This window comes from Dermacentor silvarum, chromosome 4 (assembly GCF_013339745.2).
Source record: "Dermacentor silvarum isolate Dsil-2018 chromosome 4, BIME_Dsil_1.4, whole genome shotgun sequence".
NCBI classification, from domain to species: domain Eukaryota; kingdom Metazoa; phylum Arthropoda; class Arachnida; order Ixodida; family Ixodidae; genus Dermacentor; species Dermacentor silvarum.
In genome coordinates this window covers 16,637,638-16,658,774 of record NC_051157.2, presented here as the reverse complement: position 1 = coordinate 16,658,774, position 21,137 = coordinate 16,637,638, and the positions used below count along the sequence as shown (strand labels likewise).

General features: G+C 44.4%; 1 protein-coding gene across 1 annotated transcript; it reads right to left on the bottom strand.

Moving 5' to 3' along the window:
- Window positions 1-313: 313 nt before the first annotated feature.
- Window positions 314-19,142, bottom strand: LOC119449530 (beta-sarcoglycan). Its single transcript, XM_037712716.2, has 6 exons — window positions 19,072-19,142; window positions 18,366-18,566; window positions 13,311-13,493; window positions 6,171-6,395; window positions 4,747-4,881; window positions 314-2,367 (listed from the first exon to the last, which is right to left on the bottom strand). The coding sequence occupies exons 1-6, from the start codon at window positions 19,102-19,104 to the stop codon at window positions 2,158-2,160; spliced, it is 987 nt and encodes a 328-aa protein (XP_037568644.1). The 5' UTR covers window positions 19,105-19,142; the 3' UTR covers window positions 314-2,157.
- Window positions 19,143-21,137: the final 1,995 nt, after the last annotated feature.

Below are 21,137 nucleotides of genomic sequence, written 5' to 3'. Positions count from 1 at the left end.
GAAAATGAAATGATAAGCTCTTAGTGCGCAAGGCCTGGGTTTTGCTACGATGCCGATCTGCTAGTGCTACGTGCTAGGCAGGCTCAGATTCGACCGGCTATCGCTCGCATTATGCCTGCCTGAGATACGCAATAATTTTGACTTTGCCTGTGTCAGCTGTTTCGGATTGCTGACTTTTCCCTTGAACCAAAAACCGATAAATATTTCGGTTGGACTCCGAAACAAAATAATAAATAACGTTTCGGTTACGTCTTCGTTCTGGTCAAAAATATCATGTTTCATTTTTGTTTTCATTCCGTTCCAACACACTAACCCTATAGTAATGACACTAACAGGGAGAATGTGACAGAAACGCAACATGTCAGAACTATGACATCTGTGGGACTGTAGCACATTAGGCCCTCTGATAAAACACTCCCACCAAGCCACGAGCACCTGGGGTCATTTTCTAACAATGCACTTCATTTTCCGTACCTGTTTTATCATCTGTCGTGCTAGCACGACTAGCCAATCCCAGTGATAATGGCAGTGTCCAAGTATGGCCATGGGGGTGAAAAAAAAAAATACAGGAAAATGTAATGGATTGCTACAAAATGTAACCCCAGTGCTCCATCTTTCAGTGTTTGTGTGATAGCTACATTTCTTCCTATTTCAGAGGAAATTTCACCTGAAGTTGTAGCCTCAATTGACAACTTTCAGTCTGTTCTTTTGAACTCCCAGGGATCTTTTTTGCATGATGTTAAGTCCAATATGAAGCCCCCAGTAGAGAAACAAGCGTTCTGTTAATGCACTTGGAAAATGCGTGACACGAAAACAATCTTGACAGTAGGCATGACTTCTTCATGTCTGCTTTTGTTGGCTTATTGGCTAATCAACTGGCATACCAAGTGATAAATCAAGAGTACAGCCCCAGGACTGAAGAAAGACCACCATTTTGGTCAGTTAGTAAAAGGAGAGGGACACCAAAGTTTGGTCAACACAGATGCAGCCTTTGGGGCTGTTTTTTAGATGAAGAAATGGTAATGCAGATGCGTATGACACCGTTTGAATGCTTGAACTTCGTACACTGCATACCACAGCTGAAAAGGCCCCTGTTAAGAGCCTTGTGTTTTCAATATGGCAGTTTTGATGGATCAAGGTAATAAACTGGTAGGGCTTTACACAACAGGATATGGGGGATGCTCCAATGGGAGGACATGAATAAATTTTTGCCACCTGCTGTTTTCTAATGATCACAGCACCTAAATCTATAAATGCATGTTTAAATGCAGCTGCCATGGCTGGGAATACAACCTTCATGCCCAGCTGCAGAACACCACAGCTGCAAAATGAAAAGACTGCAAGTGCACATGCCGTTACAAATATTCATGAATATATGCTTTGGCAGTGCTGTTCACTCAACAGACTTGAGCTGTGAAAAAAAAAAAAAAGAAATTGATGCACACACAGTAACCCTTCCTGTGCCAAGGATGAGACTCCCTCGTCCAGACGTTTTTCCCAATAGTTTATGCCACAACTGATGAGTGGCAGTCATTTTACCATTTTGGTGTGAATGCTTTGCTACTAGATGGCGCAAGCTTCCCAGAAAACTGACTTTTTGTGATCGCAGTTGGTAGAAAGGCAGCAGAAATCTGGCTCCCCTTTGTTTAAAAATTGCGGTGTGTCTGATGACTGCAAGGATGAGTTTGGCCTCTCTCATGTGGACACAGCTAAACAGAAATGCTTTGCCTCCTTCTTCGCAGCACCGAGAATGACATGTCATGTGGGGGATATCAAAAGCAATGAAATACTTTCGTTGCAAGAAATGTACAGCTTCACAGCCTTTCTCTGTGGCCATGCCTATCTGCAACTAAAGAACATACAAAAATTGATGGTAAGAGACAACAGAAAATAAAACCGCTTATATTGCAATAACAAAGTCATTCAACATGAGTCAGCTATAAATAATTAAGAAAATTATTGTAAAAAAATTTACCACAGAAAAGAGTTATTTATACATTAAATCATTAGCAATGACACTTCTAAAATATAAACAAGAAAACTGACAATTGGGACCTCAGCATGTCTACTGCTTCAAAAACTGATTTTGCCTAAAGATGTCTGTTATGACTAGCTTCGTAACGTGGAGATAATGCATAGGATGCCGCACAGTCGCACCTAGGTACAGGGGTTGACACTTTCTGGAAACCTCACGTCTCCGCATCCAAAGCCTTGCTCCCGAACTGGTACGCGGAAGATGCGGCCAGAAGGCATGCACACACACAGCTTGTACCAGTACGAGGCATCGCTTGAAGGGTTCTCGGAGCGTGGCAGACCAGCAGCTAGGATACGGATGCCGTTGCTGCCGTCCAGAGTAAGGCTTTGGTTCTGCATAGTAAAAGAAATTAAATTATGACCTTTAACATCCCAAAACAGCACACTGGCTTGTGAGGGACACCGTAGTGGAGGACTCCAGATTAATTTTAACCACTTGGGTTTTTTAAAGCAACACTAAGGATAAAGACTAAGTCAGGTTAGACTCATTAAGTATTTTATGAAAACTATGCTGTTAATTTCATGATAATGGGTTGATTATTAGAAGAGATAATGAAAGTGAAAGTTCCACTTCTTAAATTTCGCTTCAGGACCCCATCACTGATACATAGTGCGAGTCACGAATGTCACGAGTATTTTTTTCTATCTAATTACAATGTTTTGACGTCTGTTCCTTTTATTGTTTTTTTTTTGTGTGCAACCGAGTTAAGACTATTATCGGCTATAGTTTTCTTGGCACTTGAATGTACTGTTTCATTGTTTTCTCCTGCACACCAATGTATTGATGTCCAGTGTAGACCGCTTATAACGTAAGTCGCCAGAGTCTCGAATATCCGCACTATAAGCACTATAACCAAAGCAACGATTTTCAAGCCCTGCACGTATGCAAAGCATGTAGACCAAGCATGCAGACACGCTTTGTACTATCGCGCGCACATCGCGATTATGTTTTCACCAGTGAGCTAGCGAAAACATAATCGCGATGTAGTCGGTGCTCTTCAAGCTCTACAGCTTTGCACCGAGTCAAAACGAAACAACTGTTTGCCGCAACCGCTGTGGAAAAAAACCGGTGACCGCTATCAACGTGATTATGAACGGCGACTTTGTGGCACGTGCCCGACGCACGCACCAAGTCTGGACGAGTTAACTACCATTCGCAGCAACAACTGTAGTCGAAACCGCGGTCGCTATCTATGCGATGATTGATGGCGACTACGCAGTTCTTTAGGCACGCGGTCGACGCGCGTACCGAGTAAAAACGAAATTACTGTTTGCCGCAACCGCTGCGGAGAAAACCGCGGCCGCTATCGACGCGATCGTGGATGACTACGCAGTTACGAAAGCCTGCGGCCAACGCGATGTTATGCGCGGCGGTAAACACAAGAATACAGGCTTTAAAGGCGCAAATAGGCTCAAAGCGTTCCGGCATTGCTGTCATTCACGTACGAAGCGTCCAACCGCCGCTTCGTTTCGGTTGGACGCTAGCGCCGTTCTTGCTCTTTTACGTTGCACATTTGTGGCACTCCTCGCTCACCGAGCTCCGCAAGTAGTACGAATTAACCGATGTGTGGCCAAATAAGGCCGAATTAACGAGAGTTTGATTGTATTGAATAATGCTACGCCGGCCGGGACTAGAGGACGAGTCCGAATTAACCAATTTTCCGAATTAACGAGGGTCGAATTAACAAGGTTTTACTGTAGCTCCAAACTAAATTTGCAGAACACTGCTTAAATTGACAGCGTCACTCGCACGATATCTGCACTTCACGACACGCATCGCGACGGGTGCACAGAAACTGACGCCGCGTTCAGTGCAAAACGCACCGCTGATAAGCAGCGGAGCAAAAGGTTTCTTTGTCGCCTAGACAACCTACGCACGCATTTTTTTTTCACGTTCGTTTGCTCCGCGTATCATGCTCCTCCTCCACATCGCCCTCATTGATCTCCTCTCCCATCGGTGGGCGCACCTTGTTGAGAAGCGTGCTCGGGGCCGCCCTTGGCGGCGAGATTTTCCCGCGGAAGCCGCATGTATTTCGTCTCACGCGGCTGCACTGTAAGCGGTATGCGTATACATGGAGTTCTATGGAAGGGTAAACGGGAGTCAGAAAAGGCCGCGTTGTAGCCAGTTCTGCACTATAAACGGTTACGTTATAAGTGGTCTATACTGTATAATGCTGCAGAAATATACAATGTTGCATTGATTTTTACTTGCGTTTCGATGCTTGCTGCACTTACAAGAATGTTTTTACCACTCCTTTCTGCAACGTGAACAAGGGCCCTGAAATTAGTATTTGAAAATAAGTAAATAAATAAATAAATATGAGTGCACAAGGTTTAATAGCTATGTCACCACAATGCGCACAGATTTAAATAGTGCTGCTTGACCTAATTTTTCTTTTCTTCTTCTTTCTGGGGTTTTACGTGCCAAAACCAGTTCTGATTATGAGGCACGCCGCAGTGGAGGGCTCCGGATTAATTATGACCACCTGGGGTTCTCAGGGTGGTCATATCCTGCAATCCCGCGATCTCGTGCTCAGCAGCGCTACGCCTTAGCTGACTGAGCCACCGCAGCGGGTAATTTTTATTTCGAGTAGCAGCGGTATACTCGCATGTATTGCACACTGGCACGTGCGCGAATACTATGTTAGGTGACATTGTAAAAGGCTCCAGATTTTCAAACAGCTCTAAACAAATGCATATAATCCACCTTACCACACTCCTCAGAAAGATGTTGTGTCCTGCTGACCAAGTGATGTTGTGTCCTTCCATATCCAGTCCTCCATTGCCTTTGAGTAGGATTTGGTAAGGAGATGAAATGATCAGTGGGTCACGCTTGGCACTGGTCAGCTAGAAAAGATGTTCAACTTGTCAGGTGTTAGAAAAACAAGGGCACCAAGACCACCAAGAAGGACACTCAATTTCACAAATTATGGCTTGGAGCTATTTTCAGTGTATATTCATAACCTTCAAAGCACTGAACTAATGTTCTGAACTCAGTCCCGTCAAGCTCGAATTAACAAAAGTCAGCTGCACACCAAGTCTGCCAAATTTCAACAACAAAGAGTAACATTCTTTCAAATTTCACAATCATTGGTGGGAAATGCAGTTGTGAGAAGTATGTATTAACTGGAACATCAATGCATTTCATCACAGATTTCGTTCTTGAAATGGTGCTAAGCACAGCCTTTCTGCTAAAAGAATGGGACTTCATTACTGCTCGGCTGCAATTCTGCTACAGGGACATGTGCCCTAAGGTGAATAGGTAAGCTTAAAGTTAATAAGAGTGACTCTGTTAATTAGTTAACATCACACTGTGATTTGTTGCGCAAGTAATGTCCGCCTCAAGTAATTTAGCTGATGTGATAAAATTGCAGTAACTGCCATAGGAGACCCTTAATGACTCATTTCCATTGTAAAATAACTTCCTGCCATATTCTATTTCATGTCAATGTTATCTCGAAAGGCTTTCTGAAGATTAGGAGTGAGCAAATACTCACAAACTCATATACGAATTGAAGAATCTCTGTTTTTAGATTCAAATTCAATTCTAGACCCTGATATTTCAGACTTGCAAATATTTGTTCAGGCAGCATTCACAAAATAACTGTGGCCACTGCATCCTACAGAAACACCTATGAAAGTCTGCCCCATATGCTAACTATTCACTCTGTGGCTAAGACAACAGAAAACACTTTAAACATTCCCAACCGCTCCCTGCTGAATGATTATGTTGCAGAAGGCCAGAAGTTATAGAAAAAGTGCACCCAACATCCTTGCGTACCCAAAACCACACACCCCAGTTGCATTCTTTTGTACTCGTCTTTCGCATTCTTTAGAAGGCCTAGCGGGGATGGCTTCGCCTAACTTTGGGTCCCTTATTTCTAAAGCTCTCTAATGCTACTGGAGGGACAGACTCGTTAGTGAGTAAGAATGTGGAGCAACTAATTTTAGTGACAGCTCTACAGGCTCTTCCCTGGCTTGAAATGATGTACCATGTTACGATCATAATTTGGTCGCGAAAACTGAAATCCTAAACCATCTAAAAATTTGATCCCAGGTCTACTGCTTGCCAGCTGAGTATGTGGTGCAAATAAAACTGCAAGCGCAGAGTGGCAAAAGAAAAAAGCTGCGCTTACCCGTGACACATGGGCCTCTTTGACGCTGAGATTTGGAATACCCTTAGGAAGTTGGAAACCCTGGTATTCGGTTGAGAAGATTGTTCGGCCTGTGGTTGGGCTACGGACTCTAAACTCCTTGACATTGCTCACTACTGTCCAGTCAGGGCCAACTTCCAGGCTTGGCCCAGCAGTGTCGGACATCTGCCGACCAGCTTGCTTATCGACCGAAGTCCTCACAACAACCTGCATTACAAAAGTGCAAATGTAGCAGTCAATAATTTTGTAGGAGAAAAATACTTTGTTACATTTCAGTGATATCTTGTTAATCATTATACCAGGTACACGAGGTATTTGAGACCTCTATTCCTTATCGCCATAGACACCAGTAGGCTCATCTTATTTATCTAGGGTGCGGCTTCTTGTTGGTTGACCCCTTATTCATACCGCGCAGTTTGTTCAAAAGATCGAAGCGTACAGGTTGATGCAGGAAATGAAACGCCATGCAGTCCTCGTTGCCCTGGCCACACACCAGAGCAACTTGGAAATTGTCACCTTTCTGAACGTAGCGAAGTCTTTCGTTTACAAGGTGCGGTCAGAACTGATGTGTTCTGGCGGTGACGTGGCATCTGTGGCGAAAAGGAAAAAGCACAGTCAGCAGTGATACATCGTCAGAACCCCTGATTTTCTCCGGTGGCTTAAAGTCATCGTGAGTGATGACCCAGGGAAGTCAATGCGGGCGCTCCAAGTCGCAGAGTCGACTGTCAGGCTCGCTGTGCACGAGGACTTGCAATACCATTTCTATTTGAGGAGGGGGCAATTCATGTCCGTTAACACTCGGGAGAATCATCTGCTCCAGTATAAGTGCTTGCTAAGCAAGCTGAAGAGACCTGAGGAGCCTGGAATGCTCTGTTTTTTGTTTTTTTTTCAGATGAAAAGAACTTTGACCGAGACCAAAATGTTAACCGCCGTAATGAAAGGCGGCGTTGTGCAAGCGCTGATGAGGTGCCTACAGTGATGCACACAAAATTGCCGTCGTCTGTGATGGTGTTAGGCGTCATCAGCAATGAGGGTTACGTCATGCTGCCACACTTTGTTGCAGAAGGACTCCGCGTTAATGCTGCTGCGTACGTGGAGGTGCTTGCCACCGTTGTAAAGCCCTGGATAGAGACTGTTTTGAAAGGAAGACCTTATGTCTTTCAGCAAGATTAGGCTCCCGCCCACACCCCAGCCCCCAGGAGTGGCTGGCTGACAACTTCTACGACCCCATCACTCCCAACTTGAGGCCTCCTAGTTCTCCAGATTTAAATCCGCGTGACTACTATGTCTGCGGTGTCGTTGAGAGAGAGGCCAAAAAACAGCCACATAATACAAAACACTCGCTGAAGGCCGTCATTGCTGACTCAATGGCCAACATCTCTAAGGACCACCTGATCCATGCATGCAGCCGTTTCCGAAGCCAAATTGAATCGGTTATTGCTGCATATGGCAAATTCATTGAGTAATTGTGGAAATAAACCGTAAGAGAAGTATTTCCCAAAGTTTGGTGAAAATATGTATATTTTTGCTGGAGATATTCTTCTCTGCCTGAAGCCAACATTGAATTCTCAAATACCTTGTGCACACGGTACAGCCAAAGTACAAGCATCCGCCATGCTAACAGCTAAGGGCTAACTCACAGCTCAATAATTAGCATAAGCATACTAATAGCAATGTATGTAGCTTTACGGGCAGTATAAATTGCAGCAAAAAATCGCTTACTAAGTTACTAACAAAACATGCGTGGTGTCAAAGAAACCGGGAGGGAGCATGATGTCATGTAGCCACCTTTTGCAAGCAGATGTTCCATGCTGCCACTGCTCACTTTAGCATTTCACTGACCTACAACACTCGGCTTCTAGCACTCACTATGACCTTCAACAATTGGTACGAGGGAGCGTGCATCAAGACACAAGCCTTCTCGTCAGGTAATGTGAAGTTAAGTTAACAACGCTGAGCTAGTAGCATAGCTCAGAGGTGACGGTTATTAAGAGCAGTGGATGGGTGCATCATCATCATATTTTACCCTTAAAGGCATTAGATAAAAGGGAGGGGGGGATAAATAACAAAAAAAGATATGTCACAAAACAAATGCCACAATTACCAGAATGGCAGCCGTTTTCCAAACAAATAAATACGAGGCGAGTTCAACAAAGAACAAAATTCATATATTTAATACTGGGTATAGTAGCAGCAGTTGTCAGAAATTAAGGGGGGGATATGGGGATTAGAGCTATCCTTACCTATTTTTGAACCAAACTTGATAAAGGTTAGCATACTTGTTTAGTTTCCTCTCCTGATTCTAAAAATGCAGTTATTTTTTCTGTATGTTCATTATTTCATTACATAATTAAGAAAACAATGTCTTTTGTTCTTACTGCAATAGACAAATAACAGCCACACGAAAATATACAAACAACATATGGATCAATAGCAGAAAGCACAAGACTCAACATAGGAAGCACTTTTATGATTGGGTCAATATTTCCTACTTTATAGTACACTGAACTCTATTGTTTTGAACATGGCCATGCATTTGGTCACACAAAAGACCAATTTTAAAAACTTAAAACGCAAGAACTTGAAAACTGCTTCCTATGTTGTGTGCTCCAAACATCTAGCTTCATGCTGCAAAAAGAATTGTTATTCTATCTGTGATAGCTACTTATATATCACAGTAAATGTATTGCTGGGTGTGCAAAATTAGTATTTTGCAAAAACAAAGAAAACAAACTAATCTCCCACACTATAGCTTCAATCATTTTTACCCAACAATGTATGCATTTATAACAGCAGTAGCAAAAATTTTATAGAGAATGTGCAGGACATTAATTAAACAGTGCTTTACATAAAGGATCAAACAGAAAGTGCACTTAAAGACTCCCTAAATTTATTTGGATCACACTCGAGAACGGTGACTTTGGGAAAACTGTTCCATTCTTCGATGGCTGTAGGAAGGAATGATTTATTGAATGCAAGCGTTGTACCATGAAGACCTTGAATGCTTTTGGAATTAAATAAGCGATGAGAAGTTAAAGAGGGCAGAAATAGCAGTGTGCCATGCAAATGAGGAAAGTTAAAATATAACTAGTGAAACAGGCATAGTTGTACGATTCTCCATATAACTGCTAAAAGGGTTAGCTCAAGAGATGATTTAATATGAGTAACACTGAGATATCTATTTATCATATTCTGATGATATAAACTGGGCAGCACGATTTTGAACTGACTCAAGAGACTAATAAGGTAATCCTGGTAGGGACTCCATATAGGGGAGGCAAATTCAAGTTTGCTCCTAACAAACGTTTCATATGCTGTTTTTCTAATAGCAGGAGGAGAAAGGGATAGTGTTCTTTTCAGGTAACCAAGTGACCTTGAGGCATCTGCTACAAGTTTCTAAATATGGTCGGACCAGGACAATTCATCGCACTTCGGCATGGCACGGCTTGTCCTCGCTGGGGTTGTCCACCGTGACATGTGTCTGCAGAAGCAGAGCCGCAGACTCAAGGTGGGTGATCGTCCCCGTGCCATCCGGCCCCTCCCATGGCAGCAGGTTCAACTTCGGCCGAATTCGCCCGAACGCCTCACGATAGGGTGCCGAGAAAATGGATTTTCGTGTGCATAACGCACGGTACCATTTCTTGTGCGACTCTTACGCCGCACCAATCTCGTACCGGAAGGACGCAAGGACCGTGCTATAACCTGCGCGAACAGCACCCCCAGATGGTTCTGTGCGCATCATTGAAATCTGCGCCGTGCGGCATTTACGCTGAGCCGGCACTCCGCGAGCTGCGGCATTCACCACGGCTTCCCCATCTGTCTAACCAGCCAGAGATTTTGATTGTATAGGTGATCAAACCGCTTCTGAAAACCTGCCAAGACCGCTTCAAGAGCTGCTTCATCTCTAGCGTTGTTTAAGTTTGCCGCCTGCCTCTCAATCTTTTGAATGTGGCACCACCACACCCAGAGAAAGTTAACAGAGGATTCAGCCCCACAAGGCCACCATTTTGGTTCAACTGGGTGTCTGGAGAGGCCTAAGCGGGGCAAAACACCCTACGTCATTCAAGCTGTGGGACAGCAAGGCCACTGTAATAAAAGCGGCCCACCTAAATTAGGAAATCTGGCCAACTTAGACATAGCAATTCTGAAAGACTGGCCAAGAGTGGGCATACCCCCATTGGCACATTCCAAATGGCTAAATCAAAGAAAGTTAAGTAAATCAAACTATCTGTAAAATAAAATTCATCATTCTATTAACAGGTTAGTGTGCTTTAGAGATATCTGTGAGCCGACATTATATCTTCATGTCTGATGTAGCAATTGTAGTAAAGCATGTCCATTCTGTAGGATTGGCCAAAAACGAGCACAGATTCAGTGGCACTTACCGAGTGGCTAAATCAAAGTAAACTACATCAAAGAATCGTGGTAAATATATTTCACCATTCTACTAACAGATAAGTGTACTTTAGAGATGCTTGTAAGCCGACATTATATGTTCAGGTTCCATGTATCGTATTTACACGATTGTAGGACGACCCATTTTTTAAAATTTGACAATCCAATGTTGGGGGGTCGACTTAGAATCGAAACTGAACCGTGTACCGCTAGTAACGGCAAGAGAAACGAGAAATCAGGGGCGCTACGGCGTGGTTACAACTTTGAACCTACGTTTCCATGGTTACGGTAGAAGCGTAGCTAGCGTATTAATTTACCGTATTGCATACATTTTAATTGCGCGCACCACAAGTGCATGGCTCTTGTGGGAGCATCGATCATGGAAGAGCCGCCGTTTGGGGGGTATTAGTAGTTGGCGGAAGAGCCGCCGTTAGGGGCGTATTGGTAGTTGGCGGAAGAGCCGTTGTTTGGGGGGTATTAGTAGTAGGCGGAAGAGCTTTTCTTTGAGATATGATTGTTTTCGACAGCCGCGCACATCTGTCACTTCTGCTGTTGTGCTGAATAGTGGCGCCTGTCATGAGTGCCAAAAACTTTCGGCGCTCGTTCACAGCAGCGTTCAAACGGGCTGCTATCCTCGATGCCGAGGAAACTAACAACTGCGCAGCGGGACGCAAGTTTGGAGTAAGTGAACATGTGGTGCGGCAGTGGCGGCTTCAGCGTGAGGAAATTTGGCCTCCCTGGCTACTGTGTGCAGGTGGGTCCTCTCTGCGTGGGCGGCTGTGCCGCGCGATGTCGTGGTGCGGTCGTTCGTGAAGTGTGGACTCACACTTGATGACGACGTGCTGTGGGACTGTAGCAGCTATGACGGCAGCAGTACCAGTGAGGTCGACTCTAGTGACGATGAGTAGTCTTAGCAACCCCATCAATAAATTTCCCTTGTGTGAATGCACTCGCGTGGTTTTTCCTCCCCCCTCCCCCCTTTTTTTTCAGACATGCAATATTGGGGGGGTCGACCTACATTCGAGTATAAACGGTAGGAAGTTTTTCTTTTCGTTACGCTGACCAGAGGTATGCTTTCTTTGTCAGAATAAAAGGGCTAAATAAGCCACTTTGCGGGTACTTTATATACCTTTTGTATATATATCCACCAATATATGCGCTGAGATACCAACTGACCCAACAGCCGGCAGAGACACCAAACACAAGAAAGTATGCAAAGAAAGATTCACCTTACAAGCTTCACTGAATCCCGATTCCCACGTATGCGTGGGATCAACCAAATTCCTTCATTTTCCAAATGACCTGTGATACTAATGGTCATGGAGCATCACCATCATCATCAGCCCATACAGTGAAACTTCACTTGAACAAAGTTCAAGGGACCCCAGGAAAAAGTTTGTTAAAGTGAAAGTTCGCTGAACTGAAATAGCTACGTTGCAACTTGTTATCAGGAGCTAAAGAAAACATTTTCTTAGAAAACAGGAGCTAAAGAAAATAAAATTTGAACCCTTTTATTTGCAATGCTGGTTATTCGAATGTGAATTTCTGCTTATTTAGCATGTTTTGAAGATTGCAGTAATCTTTTGCAGTACTTGTGCACTTACGACTGCAGTGTTCCACACACCTGTTTCCATGCGATTCCATAACGCGCCCGAAAACGACGCAACCATCCACTGCTTACGTCAAAGCCAGTGACATAGAAAAGTGCTGCGAATTCCACAGCCTTCTCTTGAATCATGGGTCCTGAAACCAGAATGTTTCTGGATTGTAAATACTTCAGCCATGTGGCAACAGCATCGTCTACTTTACTGAAATATCCAGTGCACTGTCTCAGTGCGCAGGCCCGAGCTGCGCACTTTCCGATGCGGCCGCGTTTGCTTGAATTGTTCACAATGATGAGGCCTGGATCCCAAATGCCTTCGTAACGTCGACTTGACACTGCCCAGAGTCCAGCCTACGCAAAACATCCAGTTTTTCGTCCACAGGTGCGTCCGTTTGGCACTCATAATGAGCACGTGGTTACAGTGCTAAGGCTGCTGCTGTCACTGCGGCTGTGGCTCCGTTTGGTTACGAAAATACGTACGTAGCCAGCCAATCCAGTTCAAAGCCAAAGGGGTCCGACTGTTCGTCCCGTGGCATGAAGCACCGTCATTAGCGTAAAATAATGGCCTCCGCGATGGGCGCCGGTGACGCGCTGGCGGAACTTATCGCAAAGGCCACGGTAAAGCTATGCTACAGAAAGTGCGGTTGTACTAGTGATCAATATGACGTGGGAGGCATTAGATGGTGTCGCAAAATATGTTCGTAGAACTGAAATGCGCTCTGCGCTATATTTAATTAAACTGAAATGCGTTAGCACTGGGTCCAATGGCGCTTTGGCGGGCGATTTAAAAAAAGTTCAAACAACTGAATAGTTTAACTGACGTTCGTTCAAGTGGTATTTTACTGTATTTATGTCCACTGCAGGACGAAGGCCTCTCCCTGCGATCTCCAATTACCCGTCTTGCGCTAGCTGATTCCAACTTGCGCCTGCAAATTTCCTAACTTCATGGTCATGGGGCATATGTATGGCATAATATCCAAGGATAAAATGCTAGTGCAAATAAGCACTGCATGCACCTGTGTCTTCCTGTATCCTTGTGATGACTTTATTGGGCTCAAAAACAGTTATAAGAACAAACAAGAACTAAGACTGATACTGTCATCGTAATAAGGGCAGATACTTGCCGGTTGTGACTCCCCAATGATGTGCAGATCGGTGTCCTTAAAACCTCCAATGACACCCTTGTGCGGAACAACTGTCCCAAGGTCGGCATTGTTTAGGAACCTCAACAGCCGGCCACTGGGAAGAAACTCGAGGCTTTCCATGCCATATCCAATGCGCAAAACGCCCAACAGCATCACAGTCACCTGAAAGAAGACACAAACTTTGTAACAAAGGTCTTGTTTAGTGATACTGTAATCAAGGCGCACTGTTTAGCCAAGTAAAATCAAAAATATATAATGAACAGCACATACATAATGCTGAAGCTATCTTGTATAAGTGACAGTGTTCCTCCTTAAGCACATAAAGTGCCTATTTCTATGTTCCTGGAATGTCACCATAATATAGGAGAAAAGATTCCTTTGAATGAATAAAGTTTGCTGGCGTTTGTTCTTCCAGATGTCCGCTTACATCTTGTAGTCAAAGACGTGTACTGAATGCAGATTGCAAGTCAAATGGACATGCTTAATTTTTTATTATATATTATAGACCACTTATAATGTAACCGTTTATAGTGCAGGACCTATGGATATAGTATGGTCTTTTCAGACTCGCGTTGATTTTCCCATAGCACTCCATGTATACGCATACCTCTTACAGTGCAGCCGCACGAGACGAAATACCGGTTATAGTGCGGCTTCCGCGAGAAAATCTCGCCGACAAGGGCGGTATCGAGCACGCTTCTCAACGAGGTGCGCCCACCGATGGGAGAGGAGATCAACAAGGGCGATGCGGAGGAGGAGCATGAGATGTGGAGCATGAGTCCAAGGGCGATAAAATCGTGCCGTATGTGTGGAGCTTGGCTCTGGGGACAGTCTGGATGGAATGTCTGACACACACACTCATCTTCATTATCTCCTCCCAACTCATTTTCGCTCTTTACTACTACTTTGAGTCGCAAGTTCACCCCCGGGCTAGTTTTACAGGCCATTCGTCAACGGAGCCAATGAGTCCAGCTGGGTGCCAGAGGTCCTGACGGGCAGTAATGTAGGCGACTCAAGGAAGCCTTCGTCATTGACGCCAACCGTGTTATCTGGACTGTTCCTGCTGGCTGTTTTTCTTCTTTCCTTTCTACCTCTGTCATTTTTTGTTTCTTTTTTATTACTTTGTTTTCCTTCTAATTGTATGTATGTATGTATGTCAAATGCGTGTATGTGTGTCAAAATAAAAAGCCGAGACGTGCCATGCCAGGCCACTGCAGACACCTAGCTTCCACTTACTGCCAGGACATGCGCAAATGTCTTTTCCGTCTTCTGGGTCGGCTCACCCTCGGCATTCTTTCCTTTCTTTTTTTTTTTTTTCCAAATTGGCTTTTCACTAAACTCTTCTTTGGGTTATACCCCTATTCATTTTCTTTTTATTGGCTTGAGCCTGCGATACTTTGGTGGTGCGGGCTACCCTCATTCTTATTTAGGTTCTTTTCCTTATTTCGAGGGACTCCAAAATAAGCTGTATGTGCGAGTGAAACCTTCACGGAGACTGAACGAACAGCGGAGAGCAAACGCGACTTCCATCGTGCGAAAGGCCCGTGGAGGGAGGGGGGGGGGGGCGATGCTGTGCTGCAGCACCAAATGCGTATCTTGCAACCGGGCGCAAGGGGAACTGGCGACGCAATCTCCCACGTGAAAGGAGCAAAGCGGGAAGGCAGCACGGGAGGGAGAGAGGGATGGGGGGGGGGGGGGGCGCTTGTACTCTGCCATCAAATGCGTTCGCGCCTGAGCCGGCTGTCGGTGTTGTCGCTCGCACCGTATCTTGAAAGCGATCTCCACACGGCTCTGACCTTTGTATGCGTTATGCTTACGCCGCTCAGTTTCCGTTGAAGCGATAGACCGCACGAACCTTCGCTCGCTGCAGTGGCCGCGTTTCCCCACGCCCGTGTTTTGACAGTGGTTGTCTGCGGTCATCGAGTCTATACATATTTGCTTGTGCGCGTTGACACCATGCTTGTTAAGCCATTGTTAAACGACGCAGTTAGTAAGCCAATGTGTCAAGTTTATGCAGCCTACTATCACTACTCATAGCTCTCTACTAATTTGCTATCGCAACTGATGTTTCGCCTTTCAGGCGAAACTGAAACATTTTTAAAAATAATTACTTTGTCTGCTTCATGGGAAGATCGTGGGTACTCGGACATTAACCTTTCGACGTTCGTAAATTTAAACGGATGCAAAACTCCCAGTCGCATGCTCCGATTCTCGGATACACGCGGTCTACATGTTTTGCATACGTGCAGGGCTTGAAAATCGTTTTGGTTATAGTGCGGTACCGCTTATAGTGCAGATATTCACGACTCCGGCGACTTATGCTATAAGCGGTCTACACTGCACTGAAATGTATGTTTCCATTTTTGTTTGTCCTCGTATCTTCTCACTCATCATTTTTACATTCTCTTTTAATTAGTTGTCTTTGACCTAATTGTTCTTGTACTGTACCCGTGCACCAGTATTCAAATCTAAGCATTATTCCTGGGCAAGTTAAATAAACTATTATTATTATTATTTATTAATAATTCAACATAGTGGCCCTCAAAGCTGATTTCAGCCACATATGTTTTAGAAGTGTTGTCGCACATTGGCCATGCACATGCAGTTCACAAAAATATAGTTGCATCTATGCGAAGCTTTACTTAGACTGACACAGAATAGAGTGATTCAAAGATTGAGATATGAACATCAAATTAAGTTTAGTACGGGAAGAAAGGCAAGGTGGTTTCAGTCAGTCAACAATGAAAATTAAATGGTGACGTTTAACGTCTCAAAGGTCTCAAAGCAACTCGCGGGCTACGAGGCACACAGTCAAGGAAGGCTTGAATATAATTTTGGCCACCTGGGGTTTTTTAGTGGGCATCCAAAGCATGGTACGGGAGCGCTTTTGCATTCCACCTACACCGAAATGCAGCTGCTACAGCCCAGAATCGAGCCCGTAACTTCGTGTTCAGCAGTTGAATGTCATAGCCACCAAGCCCACCAAGAAGGGACAGCAACAACAGAGGTTTCACAAGCCAAAATTCCAATTTGATTATGAGGCATGCTGTAATGGGGTGACTGTGGATTAATTTACACTGCCTGGGAGTTTTCAACACGCAACTAAATCTAAGTACATGGGTTTTTTGCATTTCGTGCCTATCTTAATGCAAAAATACCCACGACCTTCAACTCGGCAATACAACTCCATAGCTACTAAGCTACAACAATGTCTACTGACTCTAGTGAAAGTTAGTACTTTAGACCAGAATGAAAAGCAAGCAAAGAAAACCAAAGTAGGGCATGTATTTACGTTTCCACATTCCCCTACATGTGTGACAATGATGTGATTTCTGAGGCTATAGAACCATGATTAGCAACCAACTACTATGAAAAACAACACAGCACATTCATGTAATTTCTATTTATTGCTTCACATAGCATTAAAAATTGCATGTAAATATAATTGCAGTCCCTCCCCCTACATGAATATGAAATTTCAGCTAAATAGTGAATTTCTGCATGCTTGCTTCATGATTCCTACAAGCCTCTCCACCTGTAGTTTCACATGCTGCCCAAGATTCCTTTGCATTCAGATCTAAGCAGTTAAGCATGCTGCAAAATCACATCCAGAGTGCATTATGCATGTAGCAACCATCCTTCCTAGTCATGTGAAACTAAATGCCGCAATGTGGCTTTTCTATGTTCTGAAATTTGCAGTGGCCAAGAGCTATAACAGACAAATGACAAAACAAGTTATAATTTGTAACTGTTTTAAAAATAATGTGCCTATGTAGCCAATTATATATCCTGCATGTACAGTCATACGAAAAAAAAAAAAAAGGTTAGTTCATGTAGCCAATGACGCGATCATAAAAATAGCGCTTCTTGGTGTTGCAATTCACAAGCAGGCTGACAGCGAGATGACGGGACAGTTTCCACATTTAAGTCTAGGTATCAGAAGGGATGCACATACAATCACGCACAACATGCTGACGTTTGGTGGCAACAACAGCATTATATGTGTGTACCTTAGGAACAGCTGTTTGCCTCCCGCATGTTGCATAATGGGACAGACCCAGCATGCACACTGATAGAGCAGCAACACTATGCAGAGAAGGAGGGGAACTGAGGGGCCCGACTTTTGTTAATCACAATCATATGAGGCTAAAAGATAATGAAGCCAAGGCAAGCATAAGGGAAGACATTTGTTGTTTTATTTAAAATGTAGAAATGATAAGGTAAAAAAAAAATGAAACTGGACAAAAAAAACATACTCGTTAGTTTTTTTTCCATTTTCATTTCCTTTTAATTTATCATATCTATAATTCAATTAAAGCTATAAATACCTTCCCCTATGCTTTCCTTGGCTTCATATGGTTGTGATTGGCACTGTGCAGAACTTCGCCGCTCTTGTCATCAATAATTTGTGCTAGCCATTTTCCTGGACTGAACATAATATTACAAACAACTTCTTATTCACAAACTTTGCACTTCAAGTAGTCATCCAAATAAAGCTTAGCAACAATTTGCGGGCAATAAATTTTGCACAGCAAACAAACCACATGTACTTGTGGCAAACGTGCATTTTTTTTTTTTTTTTTTTGCGGGTGATTCTCTTGTGGGAATAATTGTAGGCCATTTACAATAACTGTTCATATTCTGTCCCTGTGGAAACACAGATGTCAACAGTAAAATTACAATATATCTCAAATACCCATTGCAGAAGAAAGAACGCTGATAAAGCAGACCATATTATGCGCGGACGTGTGAAGATGCAGAAGAAACTCCAATATTAAGCATAAAGAGAAAGGAAAGGAGGCGTTTGAGTGCATTCAGTGCTAAACAAACAGGCAAGGCAAGCAGCATAAGAGGTGTTCAGCTACGAGGTCATTCGTGAGAGGTCGACTAGTCTAGAACAGGATGTGCACGCATATCTACACCCCGTATGATACCACAGGCGCTGCACAAACTGCTCCACATACAAGCACGAGATTGCGCACAGAAAGGGAAAATGAATAACTCGTGCAAGTGGTGGCAGAGACAAGAGCTTACCGCAAGGTTGGCGAGAGACACCACGAAGAGACCCACCACCAAGCCATAGAAGAGAAATGCTTTTCGACCCCGTAAACCAGTTTTGTGCAGCGAATTCTCAAAGATAGGAACGTACCCAGCAGAGAAGTTTCCATTGTGTCTTTTGTTTATCTCCTGCTTTAGCATAGCTTTCTCACGCATTGACAGCGTGCTTCGGGAGGCCTGAAAAATAATAATTTGACGTACCATTAGCGTCTGCGGGAGCCTTGTCTGTGGTTACCTTGCTCACTAAATTATAATAACGAAACACACACTATTATACACTATTTAAACCTGCACAAAATTGTATTTTGACACTGAGCGCATACGAGACCAAACACTGCCCTGAACTGCCGCACTTTTAGAACTCTAGAGAGGTAACACACTACCTTGATCTGCTGAAAGCTGTGATGTGAGTATCCTAGCGAAAATTGATTACGTTGCGCATACGAAGAAAACACTTTCCATGTTATGGGAAACAGAAATTTAGCCGCAAAAGGTGCTCGCGGAAAAGCTAAAGACTTTCGGCCCTGCATCAAAGACAAGTTGTCGTGAGGCCCACGTTTCTTTGCGACAAGACTCAACTGTAAGCAAACGCAAGATAAGGTAATTCTAGCAATATTGTTCTTGATGAACCCAGCCAATTTAGACTCTTATGTTCGGTGTTAAAATTACAAAACGCACTAACCTCTACCGCCGGAACAGTAGCGACAGCCGCCATTGTGAAAGCTGAAACAAACTTGGACTGTCTTGTCTTGACTTAACCATTGGAAGATGAGTGCTAGTTTCGGTTTGAAGGAACGTGCGCGCTCCTAACGGTTGCTGGGCGTCCTAAGATCTGGTGGAACAAAGTAAAGTAGAGGTCGATGTTCGCATTCCTTGTTATTCGCAAGTATTTAGAAATAAAGAAGTTTGAGTGAACGGCAAAAAAAGCTTTTTTCTGATGAGTTATTTTCTTATTTCTCTTTTATTGAGACAGGGGCGTAGCCAAAGGAGCCCCCGGGGGGGGGGGGGGGGGGGGCTAAACCCCCCTCCCCGAAATTTTTTTGCGCAACCCCCCCCCCCCCCCCTCCCCACTTACCCACCCTTTGTTCTCGTCGTTTCGCGCTGACATAATTCAAGAAACCAGTGCTACTATCACAATTTCATTCCTGGGCGCTTCCGTTTCGGTTGATAATTTACAGCGAATCATGTCTGCATATGGAAAAAACTGTCACGGTGTTTGTCAAGGCTTTGACACTGTGAGGTTTTGGGCGAAAATGTGGCGACCGCATTGCAGCGGCCGCATTTTGAAGCAACAAATGCGCAAAAATGAAGCAAGAAAACGGCAGCCGCATTTTAGATCAAGGCGGAAATGCTCGAGGCCCGTTTACTTAGATTTAGGTGCACGTTAAAGAGCCCAGGTGGTCGAAATTTCCGGTATACATTTCCGCCGCTTCCCTTCAGGTGCCGGTTAGGCCACGCTCACGCAGGATCTAATTAGTCTGCGCGCGAAACGTCTCATTGCGATTGCGCCCCTACGGAAGGCTGGTAGTTACTGTTGTGTTGTTGAATCCCAGACCAGCAATTACGGAAGGCTAGTAGTTTCTGTTGTGGTGTGGAATCCCAAACCAGCAATGTACACACGAAGGGGTTGATGCCAGCAGTGAAATTCCACTGACTCGCAACAGAATGCACGAAACAGACAACCGGCCGACAAGCATGGATTACTGCTGTGCGCAGTACAGCGTAAGTAAACTCTCGTTGCAGGCGCTGACAGTTCTCGTCGGAGTTCACGCGTCCTGAGAAATTATGTGCACTATGCACTGAACAAGACCGGAGTTCATTCCTGCATCACTAGTACACCAATCAGTCGAGATTCTGTGAGGTACAAGGCCGCTTCCTGTTTGCACCGGCGTAACTAAAGCAGAAATGAGTTGCGCGCACTACTTAAAATGCGTACACATGCCATATCTATGATGTGCGGTGAAATGTTCTGTACAATTCTGAATCTGTTGACGTAAAGGAAAATGACGGCTGCACGCTCGCACACAGGGGAAGACACAGCGGCCCATGCACTTGCCGCAGGAAATGCAACCCCCTCGCATGATGGAGCAGGGCGACGAAAGCTTCGAAGAAAAAAAAAAAAAAAGCATTACGCGTTTTTGCGCCTATTTAAGTTTTCTAGCGCAAAGACGCAGCGAACAAACTATTGCTATGGGAGTAGGTATAGCCTGGTCACACGTGCATTTTCACGTGTATAGCCGCCCTTGACTTTTTAAACGCACTTCGCCCCGACAAGGACGACGCCATCTACGCTTAACGGAGATTAACAATTAATGATGTCTTCTCCGATCGGGCGGGTCGTCTCAATAATGCGTTTTCGAAGACTGGTTCATTCAGTGGCACGATGAGAAACCATTGCTCCAAACGCCCACTTTACCTGTCGCACTTACTGTAGTTTACTGAGCTTACTTTACTTTTTACTTAATTTCAGCACAAGCACACGCGAGGGGGGGGGGGGGGGGGGTCCCATGTCTTTGATATACATGTATAGAGTCTGCTTAAACTACCAATAATTATCGATCTCGTCACGTAGAGGAAAGCAGACGCTAGCCCCCCCCCCCCCCCCCCCCCCCGAAAAAAATTTCTGGCTGCGCCCCTGTATTGAGATAGCAATTATATGGACACTCCATGGGCCGTACTCTGAAACGTTCCACTAGGCGAAATTTCTTTTTTCGCTTTCAGGCGCGCGCTGATTGGCTGGTTGAGCAA

Excerpts from the sequence above, each read along its gene's own strand:
- LOC119449530 (XM_037712716.2), bottom strand. The coding sequence starts at position 19,104 with ATGGCGGCTGTCGCTACTGTTCCGGCGGTAGAG. Across the intron at positions 13,494-18,365 it reads TGTCTCTCGCCAACCTTGCG|GTGACTGTGATGCTGTTGGG; the intron begins GTAAGCTCTTGT and ends GTCTTCTTTCAG. Across the intron at positions 4,882-6,170 it reads AAGAGGCCCATGTGTCACGG|CTGACCAGTGCCAAGCGTGA; the intron begins GTAAGCGCAGCT and ends CATCTTTTCTAG.